This window comes from Tetrao urogallus, assembly GCF_951394365.1.
Source record: "Tetrao urogallus genome assembly, chromosome: 7".
NCBI classification, from domain to species: Eukaryota; Metazoa; Chordata; class Aves; order Galliformes; family Phasianidae; genus Tetrao; species Tetrao urogallus.
In genome coordinates, this window is record NC_136820.1 from 41,319,062 (window position 1) to 41,344,554 (window position 25,493).

Consider the following 25,493-nt stretch of genomic DNA (forward strand, 5'->3'; position numbering starts at 1 on the left):
CCTGCTAAATTGCCCTATTTGACATGTTATTGAGTCAAAATACTTCATGGGGTGTTTTGTTTTCTTTTCTTTCGCAATAAAATATCAAACCATTTTTGTTATTAAAAAAAAAAATTAAAACTGGTTAATATTTTTAATTGAAATTCCTTAAAATCATGACCCTTAGAGCTAGAGCAGTAGCTGTAAGTCCTTCTACACATTCTGTTGAGGCATCTACTGCATCGTGCAGTGTTGCTTTGCATTGTAACAGTTTTCACTGTTCCTCATTTTCCTTTGTCATCCTGTGAAAACTACTATGAATATGATTTTCAGTTAATTACTTGAGGACTAAGGTTGTTCTGTATTGGAACCCATTTGTCCCTTCCATCAGTGCCTCTTTGCTTGCAGCTAAAAGAAACTAGGGTAGCAATGCTCAAAATTAGAAGCTTTTTTTGAGGTTTTTGGCAGAGGATTAAAGTGTCCTTGAACAAACTTGAGCAAACTTCCTGTGTACTGAACAGCAAACTAATTAAAAAGTTGGTGTGCTGAACACTTCACATATAAGAGAGGCAGCCAGAGCCCTTGCAGGGGAAGGCTTTGTAAGGGGCATAAAGAATGTGGAGGAGACAAAGTAGTGTAGTGAACTCTTTTTTCAAGAGACAGCCACCTTATTAAGGAGCAACTAAAATGAATGCAGTTTTTCCACTAGAAATGCTAGGATTGGCTACTGTACATTTTTGCTGTGAGATACTGGCATAATCAGATGGCACTGATGCAGCAGATGTAGATTAACTGGCCACAGGTTCAAGCACAACACTGTGTGTATCTGCCTTATGTCATCCTGGAACTCAAAAAGCTTAATACTTCTGGCTTTTGGGAGAAGACTGAAGGTTTGTCAGTACTGAAGATCTGATACCTTTCTTAGTAAAAATAGAGAACTAACTAACAGAGCATTGTCTTCTGTTGTTTCAGCATATTGTCCTTAGTTGGATGCATTTCTCTCTGGCATTTGGCTGCATTTTATGTACACGGATGTAGTGTGATCTCTCTTGAACCTCTGTGGTGATTTTACACCAATAAGAAAGAGCTATATGTAAGAATAAATTACTTGTGAGGAGAATAGGGACCAAGAGGAACCATGACACTTGCAATAATTTACGAGATAGGATTGCAGTTTGCATATAGACTTGTGCTCACACGTACCATAAATTTCCATGCTCTTCTGCTTCATCATAAATGCTGTGACAGTACTTCCTCATCTCTAATTTGAGATTCAATTCATGGAAATAGTTTTAATTCTGAAACTAGAATATGGCAACATGGCTTCCAAATTTGAAAATTACGTACTACTTCATAAACTACTTAATGGCATTTGAAGAAAAAGCTATGTTGTACTACTTGTAAAAACAGGGGTACGTATGAGGAATTGAGTGACTTTTGTGCAGAAAGCAGATTAACACTTTTGGTATTGTTGGAAAATGAACATTTTCTCTCCGAAAAGATCATTTGTCCTTCTAAAGAAAGAAAGGATATCTATTGCTTGTGTCATTTTAAGCAATGACTTAAACTTATTTTCCTTTTCTGCATTCAGTGCTTTTTCACCATTCTCTTTCAGTAGCTGTTTGCTTACTTCAAGTGAATTTTACGGTGTTCAAGTTGTAAATATCAAAGCAGGAACCACTTCAAATCAATGTTTTGATAAAACTTTGTTCTTTCATTAAACTCCTAAGTGCCACTTTTTGGAATGTAAGGTTGTGCTTGCTGCCATAGGTTAGGCAAGTAGTGGTTTGGGGTGGAAGCTTTGGTGTGTAATTTTTGTTTCCATTGATTAGTGATTTTTTTTCCACCTGTTTCAATAAAGGTTGAATTAGCTTTGGGATCTGTTTGTAGGAAACTGAGTGCCAGCTGTTTTAGGTGTAGTCTTTGTCATCATTTAATTATATTTAGAAGGTACTGTATTGAAGTTCATCCCAGAGCACGATGTAAACATTAATTAAAAGTGTAGTCTTAGTGTTCTGCATTTTATTTATGTGGAGAGAAGATGATGGCAAGCAATTGCTTTACTACAGTAATATTTGAGTACATTTCATTTAGACTTGAAACAAAAGAGTGTGCTAGTGAGATTACTAGGAACATGATAAAATTGAGCTATCTTGTCAGTATGAGATGTTGGCATGTACCCACCCCCCAGCAAGTCTTTAGTAATGCTTTTTTTTCTGGGAACAAGACAGTGAATCACATGTGGACTAAAGTGGTACAAAGCAAAGAATATCAGGTGCATTTAACATTCACTTGCTCTCTTCGCTTTATATAGGTGTCATGTGAAAGGTAACTAGAGTGAGTAACCGATGGAGAAGGTTCATGTTAAGGAGTATTTTGCATGTAGATAAGAAATACTTGCAGATGCATATTAGAGAACAGATGTGCTTCACATGTTACTTACAGTTGACAGTTTTGGCTCAGCGTTTTTCTGTATTCAAGCAAATCGGACTTGGAATGTGTGCAGTGGCAGTGTTCTCAGACAACACGTCATTTAGTTACAAGGCACTGGGCAAATGCTCTATTGCTGCTGGAGGCATTCTAATAAACACTTGTCTGTGTGAAAGAGTATAAAATAAAAGTTTAAGAGAAAATTGTTTACTTTGATAATAAGCTTGCGCTGAATTTTTTTTTTATTTTTTTTTTTAGGTAACACCATTTCCAAATACTGGATTTATCAATGGGTTCACATCTCCAACCTTCAAACCTGCTGCTTCTCCTCTGACTACACTCAGACAGTACCCTCCCAGGAACAGGCAAGTACAGCTATCTTTTAACACTACACATACTGCTGAATTACCTGGCATGTGAGGCTTTAATCTGCTCATTTTAGAAATGCCAACTAGAAAATACTTGTAAAAGTGAACTTGATGCAAGGTTAAGTGATGCCAGAAGCCAGATGATTTTGCTACTATTAGTAAGTGCTGTTTCTAGATGAAAATAGAGCTGAAAGCTGGGGACTTGTCTGTCCACAGTTTAACATATTCAGATAAAATAATTCTGAACAATGGCAAGTGACCAGCAGGATTATTAATTTGGCATTTTCAGTTTCAAATAGTTTTTAGTTATGCCATAGTTGAAAATACAATGAAAAAGTTAACGTAATAGTTCACAAGGCCAGTTAAAATGAGCACTGGTCATTCTTATAACTGAAATATACAACAGAGGGCTGGCAGTTTTGCTTCTTCTGAATTCTGTGTGTAGACTTAGGCCTCAGAAGATCTATCATAGTGTGTATGTTGAAATGACTTTTGAATTTGTAGGAATCCTAGCAAGTCCCATATACGACATACAATACCCAGTGCAGAAAGGGGACCTGGGCTTCTAGACAGTCCTACCATATTCAACTTTTCTGCTGATCGTTTAATCAATGGCGTCAGGAGTCCACAGACACGGCAGCCAGGACAAAACAGGACACGGATGCAGAGTGCTACCACGAGTTACACCAAGAGGGAAGTAGGAACGGGACGGATGGAGCAGAGCAGTGTTGACTCATCTCCTGGTTTAGGTCGAGGAAGGTGAGTGTACCCTATAGTTGTCTTCTGAAGTACGCTGTCATTGCTGCTGCTTTTAGTAAAGAAGAATGGTATTAATACTGTTCTCATTTTAATCTGAGACTGGCTGCCCTTAAAGCTAAAATTTTGTCAAGCATTTCAGAGGAAGTTCTAAATACAGAGCAAATGCAAAGTGGAACTGCATACTTTCCTACCACTAATGGCACCTGTTGAACTATTTACACCCGTACACCTAATTCTCTATACCTTTATTGTCTATTTTAATTAAGTTCTTAGCATATTGTTTGACTTTGAAGCAGTTTGGCCATTTCTTTGCTCACTGCAGCTTGCTGTTAATACTTCCAGTTAAAAGACTGGAATTTTGCCCGTATTAGATGTTCACAACATCAAAGATATAGATCAGTATGAAGGGAGGAAAAAGGATTACATGCAGTTAGCAAAACGTATTGTTAGGCAGTTTGGAGCAGAGGGTGAAGCAGGAGCAGAAAGCAGGGGAGTTGAAAATTGCTAGCAACAATTTTGAGGATTTATCAGGTCTGTCTTCAGGTTTTTTTGAAATACACTGCAGTTCTGTGCAACGTTGCTTAGGGTTGGCTGTGCTTTTTGTCTAATTCTGAGTCACTGAATTGGCAGAGTCATTTGCAGATGATCCTGTGTTAGACTTCTGTTTACGTAAAATTAAGTGGGGGTTCTGTGCAGTTGATACGGAGTTATACTTTTAGCTCAGCAGTGTATCCTGACACGAACATGATAGAAATCTGTATATATTTATATTAATGAGCTTGCTAGAAATCTTTACCTAAAACATTTTATAATAAAGTTGTTGTTTTCCTCTAGAACAAAGGTGAATGAGATTATAATTAGAACTAATTTCTCCTGTTTTCTACTCACATAAAGGCAAGGTTCTGATAACTGTTTTCTTTCCCTTAGGAAAAACTCATACGGCTACCGGAAGAAAAGGGAGGACAAGTTCACAGTGAGTTTTCATGATTGTATTCAACTATAATTCAAGTGCAGGGTAACAAGGCAATATTATGGACGTTATATGGAATAGCAGATGAGATAAACTACTGCCCAAGAGCTATGTGACTGAAGATAGCAGCTCATTAAATTCACATGTATTTACTGCATTTGGATATCAGAGATTATTTTCCTGACTTGTGGAATTAAGGGACAGAACTAAAATTGCCCTTTCATCATTGCAGTTAACTTTTGCCTTCCTGTTGTTTTGTCAGTTTGACTGTTCACATTCGCAGAGCGCCAAGTACCCGAAGTTTGAAACACTTGAGATTTGACTCTCATTCATGGAGATCATGAAAAATATTTTATAGGTCAGGTCATGGAATGCATAGCTAGACTATTAGTTATGAAGTGGTCAATTGTGTTTGTTAAATCTAACACCTCTCCTTGCTTTCTCCCTTTCTATCCCAACTCTGAGGAGAAAAATCTAGTTTCCCTTGCAATATGGACAAAAGGCTGGTTTTTTTGGGAACCACATTGTCATCTTTGTTGTTTTTGGAGCGTGTGAGGTAGATTTTTCCTTACGTAATTGGCACAGAGATGTTCAGGATCACTAATGCTTGAAATACTACAATTTTTGTGAACTTAAATTCAAGGTGAATACCTAAATAGTTTTGATGCTTGTAAAGGCTGGTTTGGGTAGTGGATAGAAGAAGAAGAAAAATTTTGTAGGATTTAGTTCTTTACACATGTTAAGACTTCATGAAGTCTTACTGGATTATTTTATTACTGATACTACAGTTTCAAAGTAACATCACTTCATGAGCTCTGACTGTATCTCAGAGGTCTGGAACAGTTGCATTATGTATTGGTGCCTCCTGCTGTTGTGTAGCTTAGTGGTACGTGGATGAAAGGAACATCGGGGCTCTAGAAAGTATGAAAGGGCAAATGGTTCCTTTGGCTCCCGACAAACTTGTTAAAGCTAGTGAGATCAGGTTACACATGGGGTTATCAGCACTTATTTTTTCTGTGCTTTCAGGGCTACTTGATGCTTTTTCTATCAACTTCCTCCCCCCGGTTTTTTTTCCTCTGAAAGAACAAGGAAGTAGTACAGGAATTACACAGAAATGAATAGAAAGAGAAAGGATTACCTAGGACAGTTAGTGAACAGGGAGGCTCTTTGTAATCGACTGACTCTAAATATAAAGTTAAAACACCTTTTAAAACTGAAATCATGATTTCTTTGGAGACCTACAGTTCCCTTTTCTCAGCAGCAGACTTTTAACTGCAGCCTGTGTAGTCATGTTCACTCTAGTCTTTTGGCCAACAAAACTTTAGTCTGTGGTGTCCAAAAATAGACCTTCAGTAGAGATGAGAGCAGCTGAACACTCAGCTGTGAACGCTGGTAGGTAGCGAATTCTGAAGTAAGAGATTGAGGTTTGGCCCATTCCAGCTGTAGAAGCAGTCGAATCTAGGATACTGTTTTGTTTGTAGTGGTTAGTATGAAGGACCACTGCAGTGAGTTCTGTTTGAAAGGAATTATGGCTGCTTCTCATTTATAGAGAGCACTTGAGGTGGATTGCATGCTTGCTTGAGAAAGTGCATGAATCTTCTTGATCAGTTTGTATCTGAGGCCATAGATGTAAGACAGCTACTCGTGTTAAGTCAGCTTCAGAATTTTATACAAGTGGCAGCCTAACTTACGTTTAAGTTTTCCCTGGTCCCTCTAATTCAAGTCATCCATATATCCTGGCTACTTCTCTCTTAATTTGTCTTTTCAGGAGTGTCTATTTAGAAGTACATAGAAATAGTATTTATTGCAGGACTTCAGTCCTATTTAAGAAAATGAAGTGCTGTGATTTGAAATACTGTTCTATAAAGGAAAAATTAGGATTTGAGCAAGGAAAACATAGTTTCTCCCCACAACCCTTTCATGGTTATCTGAATTCTCATTTGCAAGGCTTGCAGCCTTCGTTGCTGTAATGCTTAAAATCCATGTTGTGAGGGAGATGCTTAGTCAGTAGCAACTTTGAGAGTTGCTGTTGTTCTTACCTCTGTCTGTGTTCTTTCCCTATTTCTGAATGACTCACGTTTCTTCCGACGTAAAATGTAGTATGAGATGGGATCTTGAGGGTAGTTTTGTATCTTTATTGCTCTTTATGAAAAGGAAGAGCACAGAAAGAAAGTAATGCAACATCTTTCCTATTCCGTGTTCAGAAGTACTGTTCTCACATTCTGACCATATTAGCAATGTACCAGTAACTGTTTTCCATCTCAAGATAAGAATCATCTTAAAGATCACTTTGCATTTGTTGTTCTGAAAGAGAGATATTAGTACAGTTGGGACACTGTTTTTTGGTTAAGTGACATAGACAAAGTTAATAGGTAACTTCAGTTAAAGCACATAACAAGGAATTTTAGTTTTTCAATGTAGATAACAGATACAAATCCTTGCAAGCAGTCTTCGTAAGTGGACTTTTGCCTATGATACTCATTTAACTCTAACACCTGTAAGTAGTGCACGCTTTAATCCAATAATGTATTTGTCTGGGATATTGTTTTCGCTCTTAGATCTAGTTAGAATAATTCTGTGCTTCAAAAATAATTTTATGCTTGTGTTTGCATTTTTCATATTGATGAAATTGGATGAAAATTGTCTTCATCTGCACTACAGACAAAGCATGCTATCTTGCCCTTTCTTAGCGTATCTAAACATGATTAAGATTCTCTCAACTCTTGTCTTTCTTCTAGAAAGCTACCAACTGCACATAAATGGACTTGATATTTTCATTTTGTCATGGTAGCCAACACAATCTATTTTCCTGTGTCAATATAGCATCTGTCTTGAAGGAAGCGTCAGGAAGAAGCTTTAACTATGCCAGTAGTGCTAAAGCGGAAGCATTTGAAATTTCTAAGGCTTCTAGACTATCCCACTTAAAATATAATGAAGTATTTTAAGAGCACCAGTGGAAGATGAATTTCTGGGTACTGTGTGATTTTCTTGGGAAGTGAGGTGGGATGGGCCTCTTTAGGGCCTTGCAGATATAAATCAAGTGCAAAATGTCATTGAGTCCTATGTCCTTCCTGTCTGTAATCCATTGTGGTAACCTCAGCATGTTATTTCTATTCCAGAGAGGCCAAACACAGTCTCCACCACCCCCAAAACCTCCATCTCCTAGCTTCGAATTGGGTTTATCTAGCTTTCCTCCATTACCTGGGGCTGCTGGCAATTTAAAGACCGAAGACCTTTTTGAAAACAGACTGTCCAATGTGGTAATAGGAACGTCAAAAGAAAGAGTGAGTAGCCAGTGTTCATTTTTGGGGAAACAGAATGAACAGAATTTCATACCTCTTGTTTCTTTAAATTTGGTGTACTGTACGTAGAAGAAATTTGCAGTTTCATGTGGGTCATCAGAAGTGCAGAAGAGCTCCTCCCTCTTAACAGAAACAAAAACAGTTGTTAAAATGTTGAAATGCAGCTGCTTTCCACTCTTACCTGAGAATTTGTTGGGGTATTCTTTCTGAGAAGGTGTAGAGTTTGTGTTCCAGCGTAAGTAGATGTTAATAGCAGAGATCAGAAAATGAGCTCTTTACTGTTATTAATGACCTTTTTGATAAACCTATGTGAAAAATATATGGTAAACTTTCCTCCTGTTCAGAAGTCAGACTTCTGGATTGCGTGTGAAACATTTTCAAGTGACAAACTTCTAAGCACTGAAATATAAAGAAGCTGCCTACGTAATCTTAGTACACTAGATATCATCGCTGGAACAAGAACAAAACAAGCTGGATCCAGGAGTTGTTATGTAGCTTAGTAAGATAAAAATACACCAGAATGATTTGGCAATCAAATGTTGCTCTGTAGAGGTAGTAGAAATGCAGTTGAAAATTAACATTCAATGGTTGTTCCCTTCTTAGAACTGCCTCTACCACCCCCGTCTGTGTGTGTCAGCGTGTTCTCCATCAAGAGTGATACAACCCTGTGTGCTATGGAACAGATAGCATAAGCTTCTTTAGCCTGCACTATTTTGCTTGCTCTAGTGTTAAATTAGACTGCAGAAAGATTTTTTTTTCGTGGTGCCCAGGGTTGTTAGGGAAGGCATTCGTTGGTAAAGGAAAGGGGAAGTAGCAGGGCAGCCTTCATCCAAAGGAGATCATTCAGTTCTGTGATCCTGAGATCATATAAGCTTTTATGTCTCTTGATGAGAAGAGGCAGCAGCACTCCAAGGTGTTTAGGGTAATATGCAGAATAGTGCCATGATAAGAGCACTGTTTAACTTAATGTCAGCCAGTAATCCAGATTGTGATCTGTTCTCGTGGTTTGTGCGTGTGTAAGTATTTTAACAGCATTATTTATGAACTGACTTCTAAGCTATTATATTTCAGGTTTCAAACATAATTCCAACACCTACTATTGCTACTACAGTTTAAAGCACACAGTTCCTGTGGATCTAGTACTTGCTTTGCACTGTTCTTAATGTGATGTATTTGCACCTATTCCTTGTAAAGGCAGTCTTACTCAGGCAGACACTGTTTGTACTACCACAATGCACTGTCATATATCGTGGCTTCTTTTTCTGCCTTGCGTGAGTGAATGTCTCTGTACCACTGTGTGGAAGAGAGGGATTGCACTCTTTCCTTCTTGGCATGAATAATGAAGAAGATAGCAGTAACTGGCTCCAAAGAGCAGTTGTGCTCTGTAAGTAAGGCTAACGCTGAAATCTTGCCAATTTACACAGGGAACTTTTCTTCTTAAACTCAGCAATTTTTATGTTGCATGATGTAGAGTGAACGGATGCTGAAGTAGACTTATGCAGCTCTGCTTTTGTTATAGACCAGCAAGACCTGTGTATAGAAGCAGAGAGAAGTTATGTGCTATGATTCCCAGCAGTTGTTATCCAGACTTGCCATCTTTCTGATCTTTGCTTTGTAGTGCTCTTTTAGTAGCTCTGGGGAATAGGGGATGTTAATGATCACACATTTTCTAACTGGGGAAATGGAGCTCTGTCAGATCAGGGGCTGAGTTTTTTGGCCTAAAATCAGCACTTGCCTGTCTGCCTCACTTGAACCTGTTCTCACGTAACCATGTAGCTGTGTTTCAATGAATTGGAGCCAGAATGCTCAGCAATTTGCAGTGTCAAGCCTTGGAAAATACTATCATAGCGAGTAAATCAACAGAAGCTGTCCTTTTATTTCTAAACGTCTATCTTTTAATGTTCTACTTTGACTTCAGATAAAGCAGGGTTAGATCCAGTGCAGTAATGTGTACTGCCTGATTTAAGCATCATCAAATGCTGTTTTCTTTTCTAGCAGTGACTAAAGGACTGTTTTGTGACCTTTGTATGGTGGCTGGCCTTAGGAGGAGGTGGATGGCTGTTTTGTTCCTTCTGTGCCTGTGTTCTGCCTACCACTGTTATCTCTCCTTTCTAGCATCAATTCTAGTTTTAGAATCAATCAGATCAGAAGCAGTACAAAACCCAGTGCTGTTTAAAAACAAGTGAAATGGTTAAAATGTTAGAAATATTTCAAGCTACAAGAAGTCTTATTTCTTTTTTCTTCTTTGTGACAATTTAAAGTCATGTGTGCTGTGAATCTGTTTGGCCTTTATCTGGAAGGATGATATCACTTGACATTAGGAAAATCTTTTCAGAGCTATAGAAAAAGCCTCTTCTGGTCGTTAGCAAATTGCAATTTAATCATAAGAAAAGAAACTTCTAGGTCATACCCTAGTTTGAAAAAACTTCATTTTCTTAGGATTGTTTGGGTTTTAGCACCACTTATTGAGATGATTGATAACACTAACTCTAAAACTTTGCAGAAGTCAATTTCTAGTGCATAATGCCAGGAGACTTTTGTTGCAGTAAGTAAACTATGAGTATGTAAACAGATGCAAAGCCTACTTTGTCTCCATCATGTGCATAATTCCCTGGTTGAAAGAAATGATTTTGTTATCCAGAGATGTCCTAAGAGGAAACATGCTTCAGACTTCTTGTGAAAGAGCCATAGTGTGATTTGTGTTTCTGAATAATTGTAAGGGGGGAAAAAAAATAGTTCTAGTCAATATAATGAACCCTTTTGGATCTTCCTTTAGTTAACTTACATTTTAACATGTAAACTGTGTGCCTGAAAATTAATGCAATCTGCAAACCATATTAATTGGGTACTGTGATTGCCTCTTTTCTCCTTCAGAACATTAATGTGGATGCAAGTACAAACACTACTCCATCGGGAATTCCTCGCGAGCCGCTGTTGCCAGCTGCTTCTACATTGCCCAGGACGTTTGAAAGGTCTCCTTCACCACCCCAGTCTTCGGAGTAAGAATTTAACTGTGTATCTCTAAGCATGACTCTCAGTCGTGTTTGCATTTTTAATTATCAGAAGGCCAAACATAACACTGTAAACAGCTAAAATTAATTAATTAATTACATTTCCCAATTAAAGTATTGGGAAAATAAATGTTTTTTTATTTAATTTCTGAATAGTGTCACTATAATGATTCAGACTTCAGTCAACATAAAAAGTTTAGCAGAAAAATTTTAATAAGTATTAAAAAGAAAAATCTTTGAATGTCTTAGTGTCTTATATTTAGGTAGCCTTGAAGCATAGAGTAAATGCAGGATCCTGTGGGTAGTATCATTGTCCTTACAATAATGTTTTCATTAAGACTTGATTTGAAATCTGCAAGTCATATTCAGATGTTTGAGTAACAGGAGTAAAATAACTGAATGCCAAATGCTATTGGAATGTCCCAAATAGGAGATTGTGTCAAGTTCCATGCTAACTTCTGTTTGTTTATAATTTTGTAATATTTTTAAAAGGAATGCTAATCATAGCTGTAACTTGCTGGCACGCTCTAAATTGTAGTCAGTCAAATACAGTTCTAGAGCCTTTCTTAGATTGATCATTTGTCCTCAAGTTTCAGTTCTCTTGACTTTGTTCCTGCTGGGTGCTTTACAGGGATTCCAAGGTTGTGGATAAACAGCAGAGAGAGACACAGAGTACAGAAAGGCTTTCTTCCTCCACACTCAGTACTGCATGTAAATCGGTACAAGTCAATGGCGCTGCCATAGTAAGTGATCTTATTATTTCACTTTCTCTTAGTGATCCAGTTTGATGCCTTTAACAGAATATTGCTTCTATTGCTGTCCAGTGCTGCTAAATCATATGAACCGAGAATCTTTAAATCACAGCCTAACCTTGTGATTTATTGCAGAAGTATTAATAAACCCTGAAGTTGCTAAAAACAGAGCTATGTCAAACATCAGGCTATGTTAATGGCCTGTGATTATTGTAGTTCCGCAATTAACAGTGCAAAAAATATTCAAGATTACTTCTGATGAAGTTCTGCCTGAAGACTCTTCTTACACGGAAGTAATCTCTAGTCAGAAGTATTAATGTTTTTGATATTTAAGCCAGAGTGCTCATGATCTTTCAGTTGCTTTAGAGTTTACTTGAATTAGAATTTTTGTCCTCTCACAGTATCCTGTTTTTCTGCAATACTGTGTTGTATTTACCTTGTCTCTTGCTCTTGTTTTCTGTACTACTTCTGTAAACTTCATATTCAAACTCTTATCTGCATGTTTAAGCATAATAGTTGCTTATGACAAAATATTTTACCTTTCATGAGTTAAATGATTTTTCCTCTGGAGGCTTTATCTCTGCTGTCCTGTTTGCTATTGGTTTCACAGGAACTGAGAAAACCTAGTTACGCAGAAATTTGCCAGAGAACAACTAAAGATCCTCCTACATTGCAACCACAGAAAGAACAGAAGCCAAACACTGTAGCATGTGGGAAAGAAGAAAAAAAGCCCACAGAAACAATAGAGAAAAACAGAGAACCTCCTCCTGCAAAGTCACATCCAGGACAACCCAAAGACCAGAGAAGACAGTCAGGACGCAGATCGTCCCCTCCCGCTGTTGGCAAACGCTTAAATAAAGAACAGAGTACCCCTCCGAAATCTCCTCAGTGAAACTAGCACCTGGGAGGGATTCAAAGAGGTCTGCTTCCCACAAATTAAACCCATGTTCCCACTAAGATACCTGAGAATGAGTTGCTGGTTAGGAGCTTGCAGTGATACTAGGCATATAACAATGCCTGCAAGTTATTTTTCTGTGAAATACTTTTTCCCCTCTTGAACAAACATTCTATTTTTTCTGGATATTTCTGGATAGTTGTTCTAAACCTTACATTTAGGTTGGTGCTTAATTGGAGGTGAAGCTTAGTGTGATTATTTTTTTCAGGATGTAAAATATTTGTCTTTAAAAAAAAAAAAAGAAGCGACTTTTTATTAAGCCTCTCTGTGGCTGTGTGAGTGCAAGCTCTGTATAGTGAGTTTTTTCTAAACTGTTAAGCAGAAATGTGCTGCTGCAATATTTTTAATAAACTGGTCTGCAAGTACATGTCTAAAGTGTCCAAAAGATTGATAACGGCAGCTAGTGTGTAGACTGCAAGAAGGTATATTTTACAAATTGGTATGTGACCTTGATTTTTTTTTTTATTAGGCTGCTGTACTAAATGTCAGCAAATGAACTTGCACTTTTAGGTTAAACAAGTAGTTGTTTCTAGCATTTTTAAAAACCTAATCTTTTTTGATGTTTTGCACACACAGAATGAATCCCACGGAGCACCATGGCAGTCTTTCTAAAACACTTTCTGATTTTGACTTACTGCAAGCAAGTAACCATCTTCTCACTCCAGAATAAAACTGATATTATAATTTGCAAATACAAAGCACATTGTGAATAGAAAGAACTAAGTCTGTGAGCTTCTATGGTGGTGAAGCCTACTAGTGGATGTTATCAGGAGAAAGCACTGTAGCCTTCTTGTGATAACCTTAGCTTCCCTGTGCTTGTAAGGGAGTTAACTGAGTCAGCGCTGTACGTTCTGGTTACCCCTGTGCTCTGTGTAGACTTTTTCTTTTTTAAATTCTGCCCCAAGTGCTCTTTGAAAGAGTTCATATCTTAGTCAGCTTCGTGTTGACGCCTTCCTGTAACTACAAGCATTGGCATATAGATTGAAAAATTTCAAGATGTGAGATAATGGTGTTTGTTTTGTGTGGTGGAGGAAGAGATCCCTGATACTTACCTCTGGGATGAGGTTTCTCACACTTATTTACTTTAGAAGTGATGCGCTTTCTGAAGGACAAGGATGCACTAAATTAGCAAGTTTCTAATAAAGTTGAATATAAATTATTTTTGTTTCAAAAATGCCTAAAGCTTTTCTTTAAGTGTTTAAACTGCAGGAAGTCCAGACTAAACTCATTCCTGCTGACTATGACAGTACAGTTTATTCCACAAAAATGTTTATTTAAACAACTGATTTTTTTAAGAATTATTTCCATCCAATATTTAAAGACTTGAATTTTATTTAAACTTGAAAATGACTTTGCCTTAACTTTTGTACAAGACAGCTTAGAGTTAATGAGGTCTGACCCCATTGAGGGTTAGCGTGAGTGGAATACAGAATTACTCAGTTACAGTATGTATCTATTGTCACTGGTCTTACTGGGTAAACATACTGTAGTACAGGAACTAGCAGCAGTTTTTGTAATATACCTTAAAGATCTTAAACAGTTGATCTTTTTCAGATTGTTGAAAAATCTGTAAATGCAAATAGTCAATACTGTATTAAATATGTGCACTTGGAAGTGTGTGCTTTGCTTGTACAGTTGTAAATAATCAGAACATATAAAAAGGTACCCTAAAGAAAAAATCTGATAAAAATTATTGATATTATAAATGTTGCTGTTGAGCTGGATGTAGATAAACTAAATGTTGTGGTTTGAATATTACTTTAATTTGTTGTTTTTTCTTTTCCTTATTTTATTCTGGTGTGCTGAACTGACTCTGCCTCTTCACTGCAAAAGGGAAATGGAACGAAAGTCTTATTTGAAAGCCCTCGAGTGTTTTCCGAACCCTCTAAAAAGTGGTTTAACCAATTCAGAAGTGTTCTGCAATGTAAATAGTGGATCTTAGCAGAAGTTGTAATTTTAAGTCATTAATAAAAAATGAAATGGAATTGGGAAAAAAACTTTAGACTGCTAAGAAAAATGTACACTGAGGCTTACTTGTCTGCTTTCAAGAATATCAGTGCTTTCCTCAGCGTATGATTCATAGAACTGTAAAGTAACTCTAGAGGTAACTTCTGACAAATTTCCTGTTAGGAATCAACCAGTAACTAGTTGACCTTTAAGTCCAGCCTGTTGTATGCTGCGGAATTGGTTGAAATAGGGCACGCTGGAACCCATTGATTTTCCTGTTTAAAAAGCACACTTTGTGAATGCTGTGGAAGGAGATAGGACTCTTGACAACATCACCAAAACAGCTCAACTAGTTCTGTCATTGGATTTTGATGCGCTTATCCTTTCCCGGTGGCAGTGAAAGTGGTAGCTAGATTTGTGTATGGTTAAGGCTGGCTGTATGGTTCGATTTGTTTGTCTGCTGAAAGTGAAGGGCTTACCAGCTGCAAACAATCACAAGTGGTTACTTACAGACTGTGTACAGCTAGTCGTAATGCTCAACTGGTACATAAGGTAATCTCTTGAGACCAGCAGGATGTGTTGTGCTGTTCTAATGTATTCTGCTGCCATTTGTGCTAGGTCAACACACTGTAATTACTGCTTACCCAGCAACAATCTGTTGCATCGAAAGTTTAAATCTTCCTCTGACGTGGTTTTTATAGCTTTTAAAAAAAAAAAAAAAAAAAAAAAAAAAGAAAAAAGAAAAAGTGACATGCCAAATAGCTGTGTAATGTACAACTTATCCTACTGCATTTTACTTTGGAGATTTTTTTTCCACTGAATGACAAAATGGAGTTTTCGGAATAGAGTTGTGAAGTTGCATGCAGACTGTTGCTACAGTGTATAGCGATGTTAAGATGTGGCTTTTAAATGGAAAAACCTCCCAAAAGCAGTAGCTGAGTTAAAGGTCTGAGGATACAGTAATTAAAATTGGCATTTTACCTTGTAGGATTATGTGGTGCTGCTTTTCGTTTTGAAAGCAAGTTAAATGGGATCTGAGACTCTTCAAGGAATGAAAAGAAAATAAAACCAACAAAAGTTGCTTTTTAAACTTAAATCTTGTTTCAGACCAGAGACCCCCTGCTGACATTTGTCACTTGCCACGTGGCAATGTTTTATGTTGCTGCATTATCCTTTTAAAGACTTAAGCAGTTGTCACAGAAAGGCCCTTGTTTGAGTGTGGTGCAGTGTATCACAAGCAACAGCTGACTGTAATGGTGCATACCTATCTCTGTATCTCCTTCAGCTAGTACAGTTAGGGATTTCATGTGCTTTGTAACCTATTACACTGATAGCAGCAGACAATCGAAGATTTCCAAGGAGACCTAACAGCTGCCAATTCGTGAAATACAAGTGTAATATGGAAGCCTTCTTGAGGGTTTTTGTTTTTGTTCTTCTTCCATTAAGACTGGAATCAAGCTTACATGTAAACTATCAGTAATTTAAGTTTCCTTTTGTGTCATAAAATGTAAAACTGTCTAATTTGAAAAAAAAAAAAAATGTAGGTTATGAAAAATAAAGATTTAGGCACTGTTGAATTCCTGATTTTTTTTAATTAAACCTTTCTTCAGTAGTTCTTAATTATGCTTTGTCTTTTGCTCCCATTTTTGGAACTTGCATATTTCTGATTTTGGGGGGAAAAATGCTTATGGTCCTGTTCAGCACAGCTGTTGCGATCATCACCTAAGGCTGTGCAGCAGCAGAAACACCTGTGGTAGGACTGGTAGAGGCAGCAGTGCCTATTTGCTGAATATGATCAACTTGAGGGATTAAAATAGGGGGAAAAAGCAGGAGCTGAGGTAATGTTCTGTTTGCTGAGGGTTATTGTCTTTGTTAGTGGTTTCTTTGGAATCTTAAATAAGGCCCTGACTTGATCTTAAACATGCATTGTGAACTTTGGGTTAGGGCTGCAGTTGCTTGAATCGGGAATCGTCCTGGCATTGAGGCAGGTTGTGCCTTCGAGAAGGAAGAGCTCCCTCAAAGCACACCTGTTTTGGAAATACTCATAACGGGTTTTCTCCTTCAGATTTGCATTTTGTTCAGCTGTATCTGATCAGCTTTAACAACAGACAGAAGTGTGGAAGCTCTAGCAGTTATTTGTATGCATTCTGGGAAGCGTGGCAGTATTATCTCCAGGCTGAAGCACTGACTGCTGGCTGCTTACGTTTTTCCCTGTCAGCCCAACAGAAATGCTGGTGTAAATCAATTCCTGATGCACGGGGCATTGCAGGTTTCTCCATGTTAGAGAAGTGCAGAATGTCAGTTGAACGTTAGGATTTGGACATCATGTGGGTTACAAGTAGCTGAAGACAAGCAGCTTCCTATTACTTAACACGTAAAAATGTGTGGACGTTTGTCAGAAATGCCAGTTGCCACAATACGACTGTGTGTCTTTGGGACCATCCCTGCTTTGGCAGAAATTGGGGATTGGTCTGTTCACACAGATTGGGTGGCATCCGCTTGGTGCTGCTCTGCCCAGCACAAAGTGAGGGCTTACTGTCGGCTGCACCAGTGTTCGTGTCGGACAAACAGTTCTTCCTGCTGGGCATGAGGAGAAATAAGGAGTGGGGAAGATCATAGGTAGCTGAGAATCCAGGTAGTGTGTACTGTCTCAGAAACTGTGGCTCACTACTTCTTGATGCTGAGGCATCTTCAAAACTTTAGAAAATGCAGAAAAACATTTAATGACGTTCTTTTACTTCATAAAGTCCTGGAAAGCTGTTCTGTTGATTGTCATGGCCTGGCCTTTATGGTTTGATGGCTTGAGGCGGGAAGCGATTTCAGCTAGCAGCTGTTGGCAGTGATGTTACCGCATGGCCTCTGCTGTTGAAAGAGCGAGCTGCAGAGCAGTGCAGAGCCCCGCTGCGACCCGGTTAAGCAGCTGAGTCACTGCACCACGGAAACCTGAGGTAAGGATGTACACCTTTCTTACAATTCAGCCATCAGCGTAAGTGGAACATAGAGCAATTCTGTAGGCCTAATGCATTTGGTACTGTTAGTGAATGGCAATGCTAAATGAGCATAACCAGTGCTGCTGATGTGAATTGCTGGCCTACCTGCCTGCAGTGGCCTTCCTTTATCAGCTCCTCACCTGTCAGTCTGAAAAGCAACCAAGAAAAATCCATCCGGAATGTGCCAGGCTGTTGTCTCACAGCCATGGTGGTGGTTGGACTAGATCATTGTGCCTGTTTTCCCAGTGTTAATGGTTCTATACAGACTTGCCTGTGTTTGTGTGCCATTATCATACCCTAAGAGAACATACGAGGTCATTTTTGAGCCTTGTTTTCACAGCGGGGAGAAGAAAGGAGGAGAAAGGGTCAGGTGTTTGCTTTACTGGCTGTTCTTATAGATAAGCTGTAAATATGTCAAGAATCTGATTAATGATGGCAGTCTATCAGACTCCTGTGTGTTGTCACAGCAGCTTGGAGAGCGGTTCAGATGTTCATAAAATGGAGCACGGTGTGTGTGCTGGAGCAAGAAAGGTTGTGACAAAATTGCTCCCCAATCTCTTAAATTCTCATGAGTTTGAAGAGCAAATTGCTCCATGTGCTTGTTAAGTATGTATGGGGTGGGAACCGTTCTGTGGTTTGATAGCTTTACATCCCACATGCTGCAGGCAGTTGTTTGCAGAGCAGTAAATCTGCCACAGCTAAGGGTGCTCGGAGGAAGGAGGGATAAATGGCTGAGTTTAATGTTGTGAAATGTCCTGAAACCTACATGCCAAGGTAGAATTACTGGTACCTAGTATGTCTCCAGTGACTCCCAAAGCAGGAGCTGTATGCACAGTGAGATGTGTCCTCTTTCTAACAGGACATGTAAGGGCTTTTGTCATTTTCCCTCTCCTGGTATATTCTCCTCTGTCAATCCAGCTTTGTAGTTCTTGAGAGTCGTATCACCTGTGGAAGGTGACAACTGATCCCTGCCCCTAAGAATTACACTTATTTCCGAAGTACAATAGGCTCGGCATTTAGAAATAATTCAGTTTACTGGTTTTGCTGTGTTGTTGTTTTTATTTTAGTCTTTGAGTATTTATGCTTATTCCTGCATTTGTGTTGTTTGTTCTGCTGGAATCTGTACTCCCTTCATACTGGCAAATGCTAGCTCCAACTTGTCTAACATGACTCGTGGTGGTGTTGAGAAGAGATCCTGCCTGGAAGAGGAGACAGGAAAGAAGTGCTGGAAGCACCTGTGGATTCAGACACAGATGTAACCAATTTGCTCCAGTGGTGTGATCACTTGGGCTGGCAATCAACAGCCTCCTTGATAGCAAATCTTGTTTGAAAGATTTGCTTGTCTTTGTCTTTTTAAGTGAGCCCTGCTCATGGAGGCCCACACACAGCCATGTTGGGGAAGCATTGCTGGTGTCCTGTGCTCTGATGCATGCTTTTATCCCTGACTAGAAAACCTAAAGGCAGCAGCACTGTATTGGTCGTGTGGCACTTAATCGCCAGGCTTAATCCACTGAATGTGAAAATCGGTTGAACAAGAGGCTCTTTGTATTTGGATTCCAGTTCTGATATGGTCCAGGTCTTCAGCTTGGGTGATCTTTAGAGGTTCTCACTAACCCCAGCTGCTGGCTGGGAGGGAGGTGATAGGAAAAAAAAAAAAAAATCACACTGGGTACTGAATAATGCTATCCCTGGTAAGCACCAATGCAGTTCTTCAGAACCCTCTGGGGAGATCATTTGACTCCTCTGCTGTTTAGTAGCAGATAGTTTTTAATGTAGGTTTTTCCTGCTATGTTGTGAAAAAAACATGTTTTGATTTATCTTTATTAACCATGTTTCAAGGCTGTTAACAAGCGTGTGATAAAGATAAAATCTTTATGTGTTAAGAATGTATGTACTAAATGCTTATTTTTAAGGCTGAACCTGAATTGAATGACCAGATCTGAAGAATCACTCAAATTTCTACTGAAAATGATAATACTTTCTAATAATAATATTTCCCCTGGAGGGTGCTGTTTTTAGTTCATTAATTCTCACTGCTCTAATCTGGTAATCATAGGCAATAGAACTGCATTAATCATACAATCATAAAGGTTGGAAAAGGCCACTGAGACCATTCTAACCGTTAGCCGTCACCACTATGCCCTCTCTTCTCCCTCTGCTGAGTCTGTTTAGCCCATCCTGATAACACAGGAGTGGTTTCCCTGTCCTTATCTCAACCCTTGAGTCTTTTTCTCCTTCTGCACTTCTGAGGAGGGGGAGTGAGATCAGCTGTGCTGAGCTGCTGGTGTGAAACCACTGCAGCTCCACAACCACCTTCAGCTGCTTGGCAGGATTGCTTGGGATATCCAAATGTATTCTGACTTCATTCTGCATCTGTAAGAGCTGTTCTTGAAGGTGATTAGATTGATGGTATGAGAAAGGATGGAAGGCATTTGTATTCAAAATAACAAAAATTGTCAGTGGCCATTTGAACTGGGAGAAGGTGCAGGAGTCCCTGCTTTGTGACGCTCCATTCTGCTGTTTGGCCATCAGCACTGCTTTTGGGCTTCTGCGTCTCATAGAGCACCGAGTCTCAGCTCCTTGGCACCAAAGGGATCCTGCTACTGGGTAGCAGTGGGAACTGGGCATTGAGGGCTGGATCTGAAGATGAGGAGGTCAGAAATGAATGTGGTTGGCAGCTGCAGATGTGTTTCATGGAGCTGAGTCCAGTGATGGCTGCTGTAGCCAAAATGGCAATGCAAAGCAAAGGTTTTGCTTAAAGAAACAGCAGAGGGCAGGGAAAACTGAGTTTTGTGCCAGGAAGGGGGAACAGCTCAGAGAGGTGAGTGGTGCTTAGTGGACACAAGCACTGTGATTGCAACTCTTCTCCATTAGATGTGCAAGAAATTGCTTTCTGCTGCTGGTTATAATGTCCTCCCATCCTTCCCCCAAAGCTGCCGTGTCAGACTGACCTCAGTATGTCCAACCTTCTGAGCAAATGACACCAAATTTGCCTCGTAAGCAGTCAAATCGGAGATTATCAGGCTGTTATCTGCTAATATAGCATCAAAGAGCAAGGAATGCACATCTAATATGAAGAAATTAAGTTATAAGCTACTAGGCAATGGTTGGGACTTGCAGACGTACATAAATTTAATTGTCTACTTAGTTGGTGGAGATGGGATCAACGGGCAGCAGGGGCTGGGAACTTGTTTCTGTGCATTTCGATCTGCAGAACGTGGATCCCACGCTTTGATCTGCTTAAGGAGCTCTTCAGGCTCCTCTGAAACATGAGGGCACCGATACAGTGCTGGTACAGACATCTCAGTCTGACTGCCTTGGTCCGTTAATTAAATTCCACTCTTGAAAAGGTCTCTGATATGCTTCTTTATTCCTATGCATAGCATATTTTTTTGTGACTGTAAGTAACTGACAGTCTTTGTTTGGAAGTGCCTGCAGGCCATAATATGGCTTTAGATTTGCTGTGAAATATTTTCCCGGATACAGATTTAGTAAAAGCTGTAGAATCATAGACTAATTCTGGACTGAGGAGATCTCATGAGGTCTTTGAGCATTTTGCTCAAAGCAGGATCAGATGAGGCCACTTGTGGCTCTTGAAAACCATCCAAGCTCCACCCATTGCAGTGATCCCTGCGCTGCCTCATAGCTTGCTTTATTTGGAGGTGCAGACGTGGACCCAGTGCTCTGTCTGCCACCTGCCTCCTTGCTGTTTTCCACACAAAGGATGGTAATCCTAGATGTCCCTTGTATTTACAGAACTGCGAATCTAGAGACCGTAAGAGCACGTTTCCTTCAAGAGGCAGAACCGGCTGCCCATGGAGGTGGTGGAGTCACCATCCCTGGAGGTTTACAAGAAGCATGAGATGTGGCACTGAGGGATGTGGTTAGTGGGTGTGGTGATGGGTCTGCGATTGGACTGGATGATCTCAGTGGTCTTTTTCAACCTTAATGACTCTATAATTGTAAGTGAGGCACTGTGACTGCTTGCAGCCATGATCATCTCTTGCAGAGCTGCTGAGGGTTTGTTTTCTTGTACCTAGAGGCTGCTATGAGACAGTAAATGTTTGAAAGCATGGATTGCATCTCAGTGTCCAAAAAAACCAGACAAATAACAAAAAAAAAACAACAAAAAACACTGTAGGAAGGACTTCAGTAAATGGCTGCTCTGATAACTTGTTCTTGCTCTCTCCATGACAAACAGATTATTTATGAAGTTTGTTTCTCTGATAGAAACCAAATTCCCAAGCCATCTAGCGAAGGGCAGGCAGGGAAAAGCTAAGAAAGTCTTGAAGAATGAGGATTTTTTCACTGCTGGGAGAATTTCAAGGCAGCATTCACCCCTGTATGGAGGTGGTTGGGCTGGCAGCAAGAAGTGCATTTGCTGAACATCTGCCTGTCCCAAGCAGAGCTGGCTCCAGTGGGATACTTCACTGGCACTCAGGTGGGAGGGCTGTTCTCTGTAGGAGCTTTAAAATCTGGTTTATAAAAAATAACGTGGAAGCAGTTGAAATGCAAACTGTAGCTAAGTGCTTCAGCTGGTAAAAGAAAAAAAAAAAGAAGAGACAATGTGATTTTATGAGGCCCTCAGTGTTTTGACATTTATTTCAGGAGTCTATATTGTAGAACCAAAAGACCGTACCTCTGCAGCCTTAAGAGTGACTTTTGGCCAAGTATGTAAGGTAGTAACTTAACACTTCTAATGCCTTCTGACTTCGCTGGAGAAGTTGCTTTCTCAGAGTGTTTCTCAAGGACCATGAAATTAGCCCTGTCTTATAAATACACTTCTACTGCATTAAACCATTGACAAATGCAGCGTAGCCATTCTAAACTAATTTGTCTTAAGTGGCTCAGTTTATCTGAACTTGCTCATTTGGATGTGGCTCAGCTGCTGTCCAAAGGAAATCATCTGCGCGCCTCCCCCGATACTTGCACTCACACTGATCTGTGACTGCATAAAGGAGGGCTGAGCTAACCCAGCTGAGCTCCTGGCTCTCAGAGAGCACCACAGTGTCAGTTACTGCACACTGCCTTGCCCTGGTGGCAGCAAAACCCGGAGATCTGTGAGGAAAGCATTCTTTTAGGAGAGTGTCTTTCAAAAGAAACAGCCATCAGTGTCACTACATCCACTAAGTGCCTCTCAGTCATCTTTATTTAAGTCTGTCTTCTTTTAAAAGAAGGAAAAAAAAAGTGGATTAGGCAGAGCTAACACATTTTCCTGCTGGTTGGAGGATACTGATTCAGTATTAAATTATCAGTGTCAATTCTATGTAGCTATGCAATCTGGTTTTCCCTTAGCAAGAAATTAGTAGGAAAAGATTCATCAGATCCTTTTGTTTATTTCACAGTATTTAAGAGATTTTCTGGTTACAAAATGCTCTTTGGTACAAACGCAGTGGCAGCCTGGCAGCCCAGCCATCCCCTCGTCTCCCATCTCCACACTCTCTGTGCTGCTGCTGCTCCCTGCTCTGCTCTGCTGGAAGCCTGAAGTGAACCATCCACAAGATGTCAGCTTCCACTCAGAGAGATGCCGACGCCATTTGTAGTTCACGATGCAAAAGTCATTTAAAGGCACTTTGCAGAGAGCCCTGCAGAGCATTCACATGAGCAGATATCTCAATGACTGCTGTGTACCATACCGCATACTGCTGGAGGGAGAAAGGCTGTATTGTGAAAGCTTTAATCGTATTAGAATCACGAAATCGTAGAATCATCTGAGTTGGAAGGGACATTTAAAGGCCACCTGGTCCAACTCCTTGCAATGAACAGGGACAACTACCGTGCCATCAGGTGCTCAGAGCCCTAATCAGGCTGTAACCCAACCTCGGGCTCTGGAGCAGAGGTCAGACTGGTACTGCTGGGCTCCATCTTCACAGAACCCAGGAGGGAATTTCCAGGTCTCTCCAGGCCGATGTTACTTTTGGTGAGCTGAGCTATAATTAGGCTTTCAAGAAGACTCGCCAGGAAATTGGAGATGAGCTAGCAGGATTTCCCTAGGCTATCACTGGGGCAAGAATACTGGGTTATTGCTGTTGGGTGAGAGGACTTTCATCTTCTTATATAAGGATAGCATTACTGGAGGATGGGATGTTCATGGGGACCTGTAGGGCATCTAGTAGAGATAGGATTAGGCCAAATATCTCTTGTTGTAGTGTACCATGTGGCTGGGAGTAGAGCGTAGCAGCTTTGCATCTAAGTTAAGGTTTGGGGGTTCATCGGTTTCCTAAAGCAGGGAAGTGGAAATCATGTTTCCAGGTTAAGTGAGCTGGAATGGCAGCTTTCTGGTAGCACAGAGTACACCTGGATCTGTGCTTGTGTGCATACATCTGTCTGGGGTTGGTGGCTCAAAACAGCTCTCTGGGGGAGCTTCAGTCATGGGGCTTTATGGACTAGCAAACTTGGGGTTGGGTTGCAAGGTGACATTCATCTTGGAACTGGGGATTTTTGGGTTTCCCACAGTGGCATTTGGGCTGGTGTGACAAGAGGATTCCTGTAACACCAACCTGGATTTATGCAAGGAACAAGCTTCCGCAAGGCTGCAGCTCCCGGCTGTTGTAGCCCACCCTGACAGGATGGGCACCATTACTTGTTGAAACAAAGCATTCAGGAATTTCAATGTCTTTTTGGATAAAATAATTTTCTAAATAATCTGTGCAAGCTTGAAATACTGGATCTATGTGTACGCATACCTCAGTAATTCATCTGAGGCTTTACAGTCTTTCCATATCTTGTCATTAAGATTTCTGAACCTCTCCCTGTAGAGCTGCATATTTTCACAGCATGAAAAAAAAGTTTAATAAATGCTACTGGAGGGGGGAAAAAAAAAAAAAAAAAAAAAAAAAAAAAAGCTGGGCCTTCACTGGTGAGGGATAATGCAATGAGTGGTGAAGGACTCGCCGTGGGAGCTGCTGCCTGGGTGTCTATGGCATTCATTATGCAGCTGATCCAGATCATGCTGGCTCCTTCTGGCCTTCGGTCTACACATCTCTGCAGAAACACCCCCTGCGCTGCTCTCTCAAGCAGATGGCTGGGCAGATGAAGAGTAGAGATGTGCTACTTCAGCAAGTGCCTTGATGGTGCCAAAAATTTTAAACAGCGAGTTGGAGGGGGAGAAACGTGCAAGAAAAGTGCAGCAGAACGGGCTGATTCTTCCAAGTAAGGAGCTCCGGGCTGAAAGGATGCGCGGGATGGCAAGTCGGGGGGAGCAAGCTCTGCAGAGTGGAGATCGACTCCAACGGAAGGAAGAGGAAGAAATGGAGAAGTGTGACTTCATGTGTGAAGGCCTGGGCTGGCCCCTGCCGCGCTGGGCGCCTTGCTGATCTCTCACCAGTGCGGGTGGTGGGGAGTTGGTACTGTGGCCATATGTTACCTGAGGATAACACCACCATTTGAGAGTCCCTTTAACTGCTGTGGCACAAAGGACATGTAAACATCCCAGACAAGTGTGAATTTTGTTCCGTCAGGTGGGAAAATTGAAGTGACAGGGAAGGGAGCTGAGAAGAGGGCTGGTGGCTGGGATCACAGTGATTTTAGGCATGTCTAGCGGAAAGGAAAGGATACTGACAGGTCAGGGGGAAACAGGGATACAGAAGGGCTTTATATCAGCTAAGAAAGCCGTGTGTAAATGCTTTAACACTGGGTTTTGTCATGGAGGTGGGAAGATGGTGACTTATGGCTAGTTCCAGGTCTCGGAGCAGCAGGGGAGGCGATGTCTTGCATAAGGCACCATCAGCACATTAAACCAACGTCCATTAATAAATACCACAGCACTGAAAACATTCTGCTGCTTATCGGCATGAGGGGAGCGGTGACCTTTCCACTCTCTTCCCCTCTCCCTGGGAGCCTGATGGGCTGCGATAACCCACTTAGCAGGCGTGTGGGCGGCGGGTGGTGGCGTCAGAGTGACGAGGAGGCCCTGCTCCAGCCATCTCCTTCGCGCTACATTACTCTAAAAATAAATGCTGCCTCACGTCGGGAGCTGCTGGCTGTGCCTGGGCTCCGCACGGCTGCTCCTCTCCCGGGTGTCTGTCAGA

General features: G+C 40.5%; 1 protein-coding gene across 1 annotated transcript in view; it reads left to right on the forward strand.

The window, feature by feature from the left end:
* The window catches only part of LARP4B (La ribonucleoprotein 4B), a gene marked incomplete at its 3' end in the record, with an annotated part of 31,921 nt that extends 19,458 nt beyond the window's left edge, over positions 1-12,463 (forward strand). The window contains exons 10-16 of the mRNA XM_079538430.1: positions 2,668-2,774; positions 3,282-3,536; positions 4,464-4,509; positions 7,626-7,790; positions 10,683-10,807; positions 11,451-11,562; positions 12,182-12,463. Of these exons, the coding sequence (XP_079394556.1) occupies positions 2,668-2,774; positions 3,282-3,536; positions 4,464-4,509; positions 7,626-7,790; positions 10,683-10,807; positions 11,451-11,562; positions 12,182-12,463 (1,092 nt within the window). The remainder of the gene's footprint in view (positions 1-2,667; positions 2,775-3,281; positions 3,537-4,463; positions 4,510-7,625; positions 7,791-10,682; positions 10,808-11,450; positions 11,563-12,181) is intronic.
* Between the last annotated feature and the right edge of the window lie 13,030 nt (positions 12,464-25,493).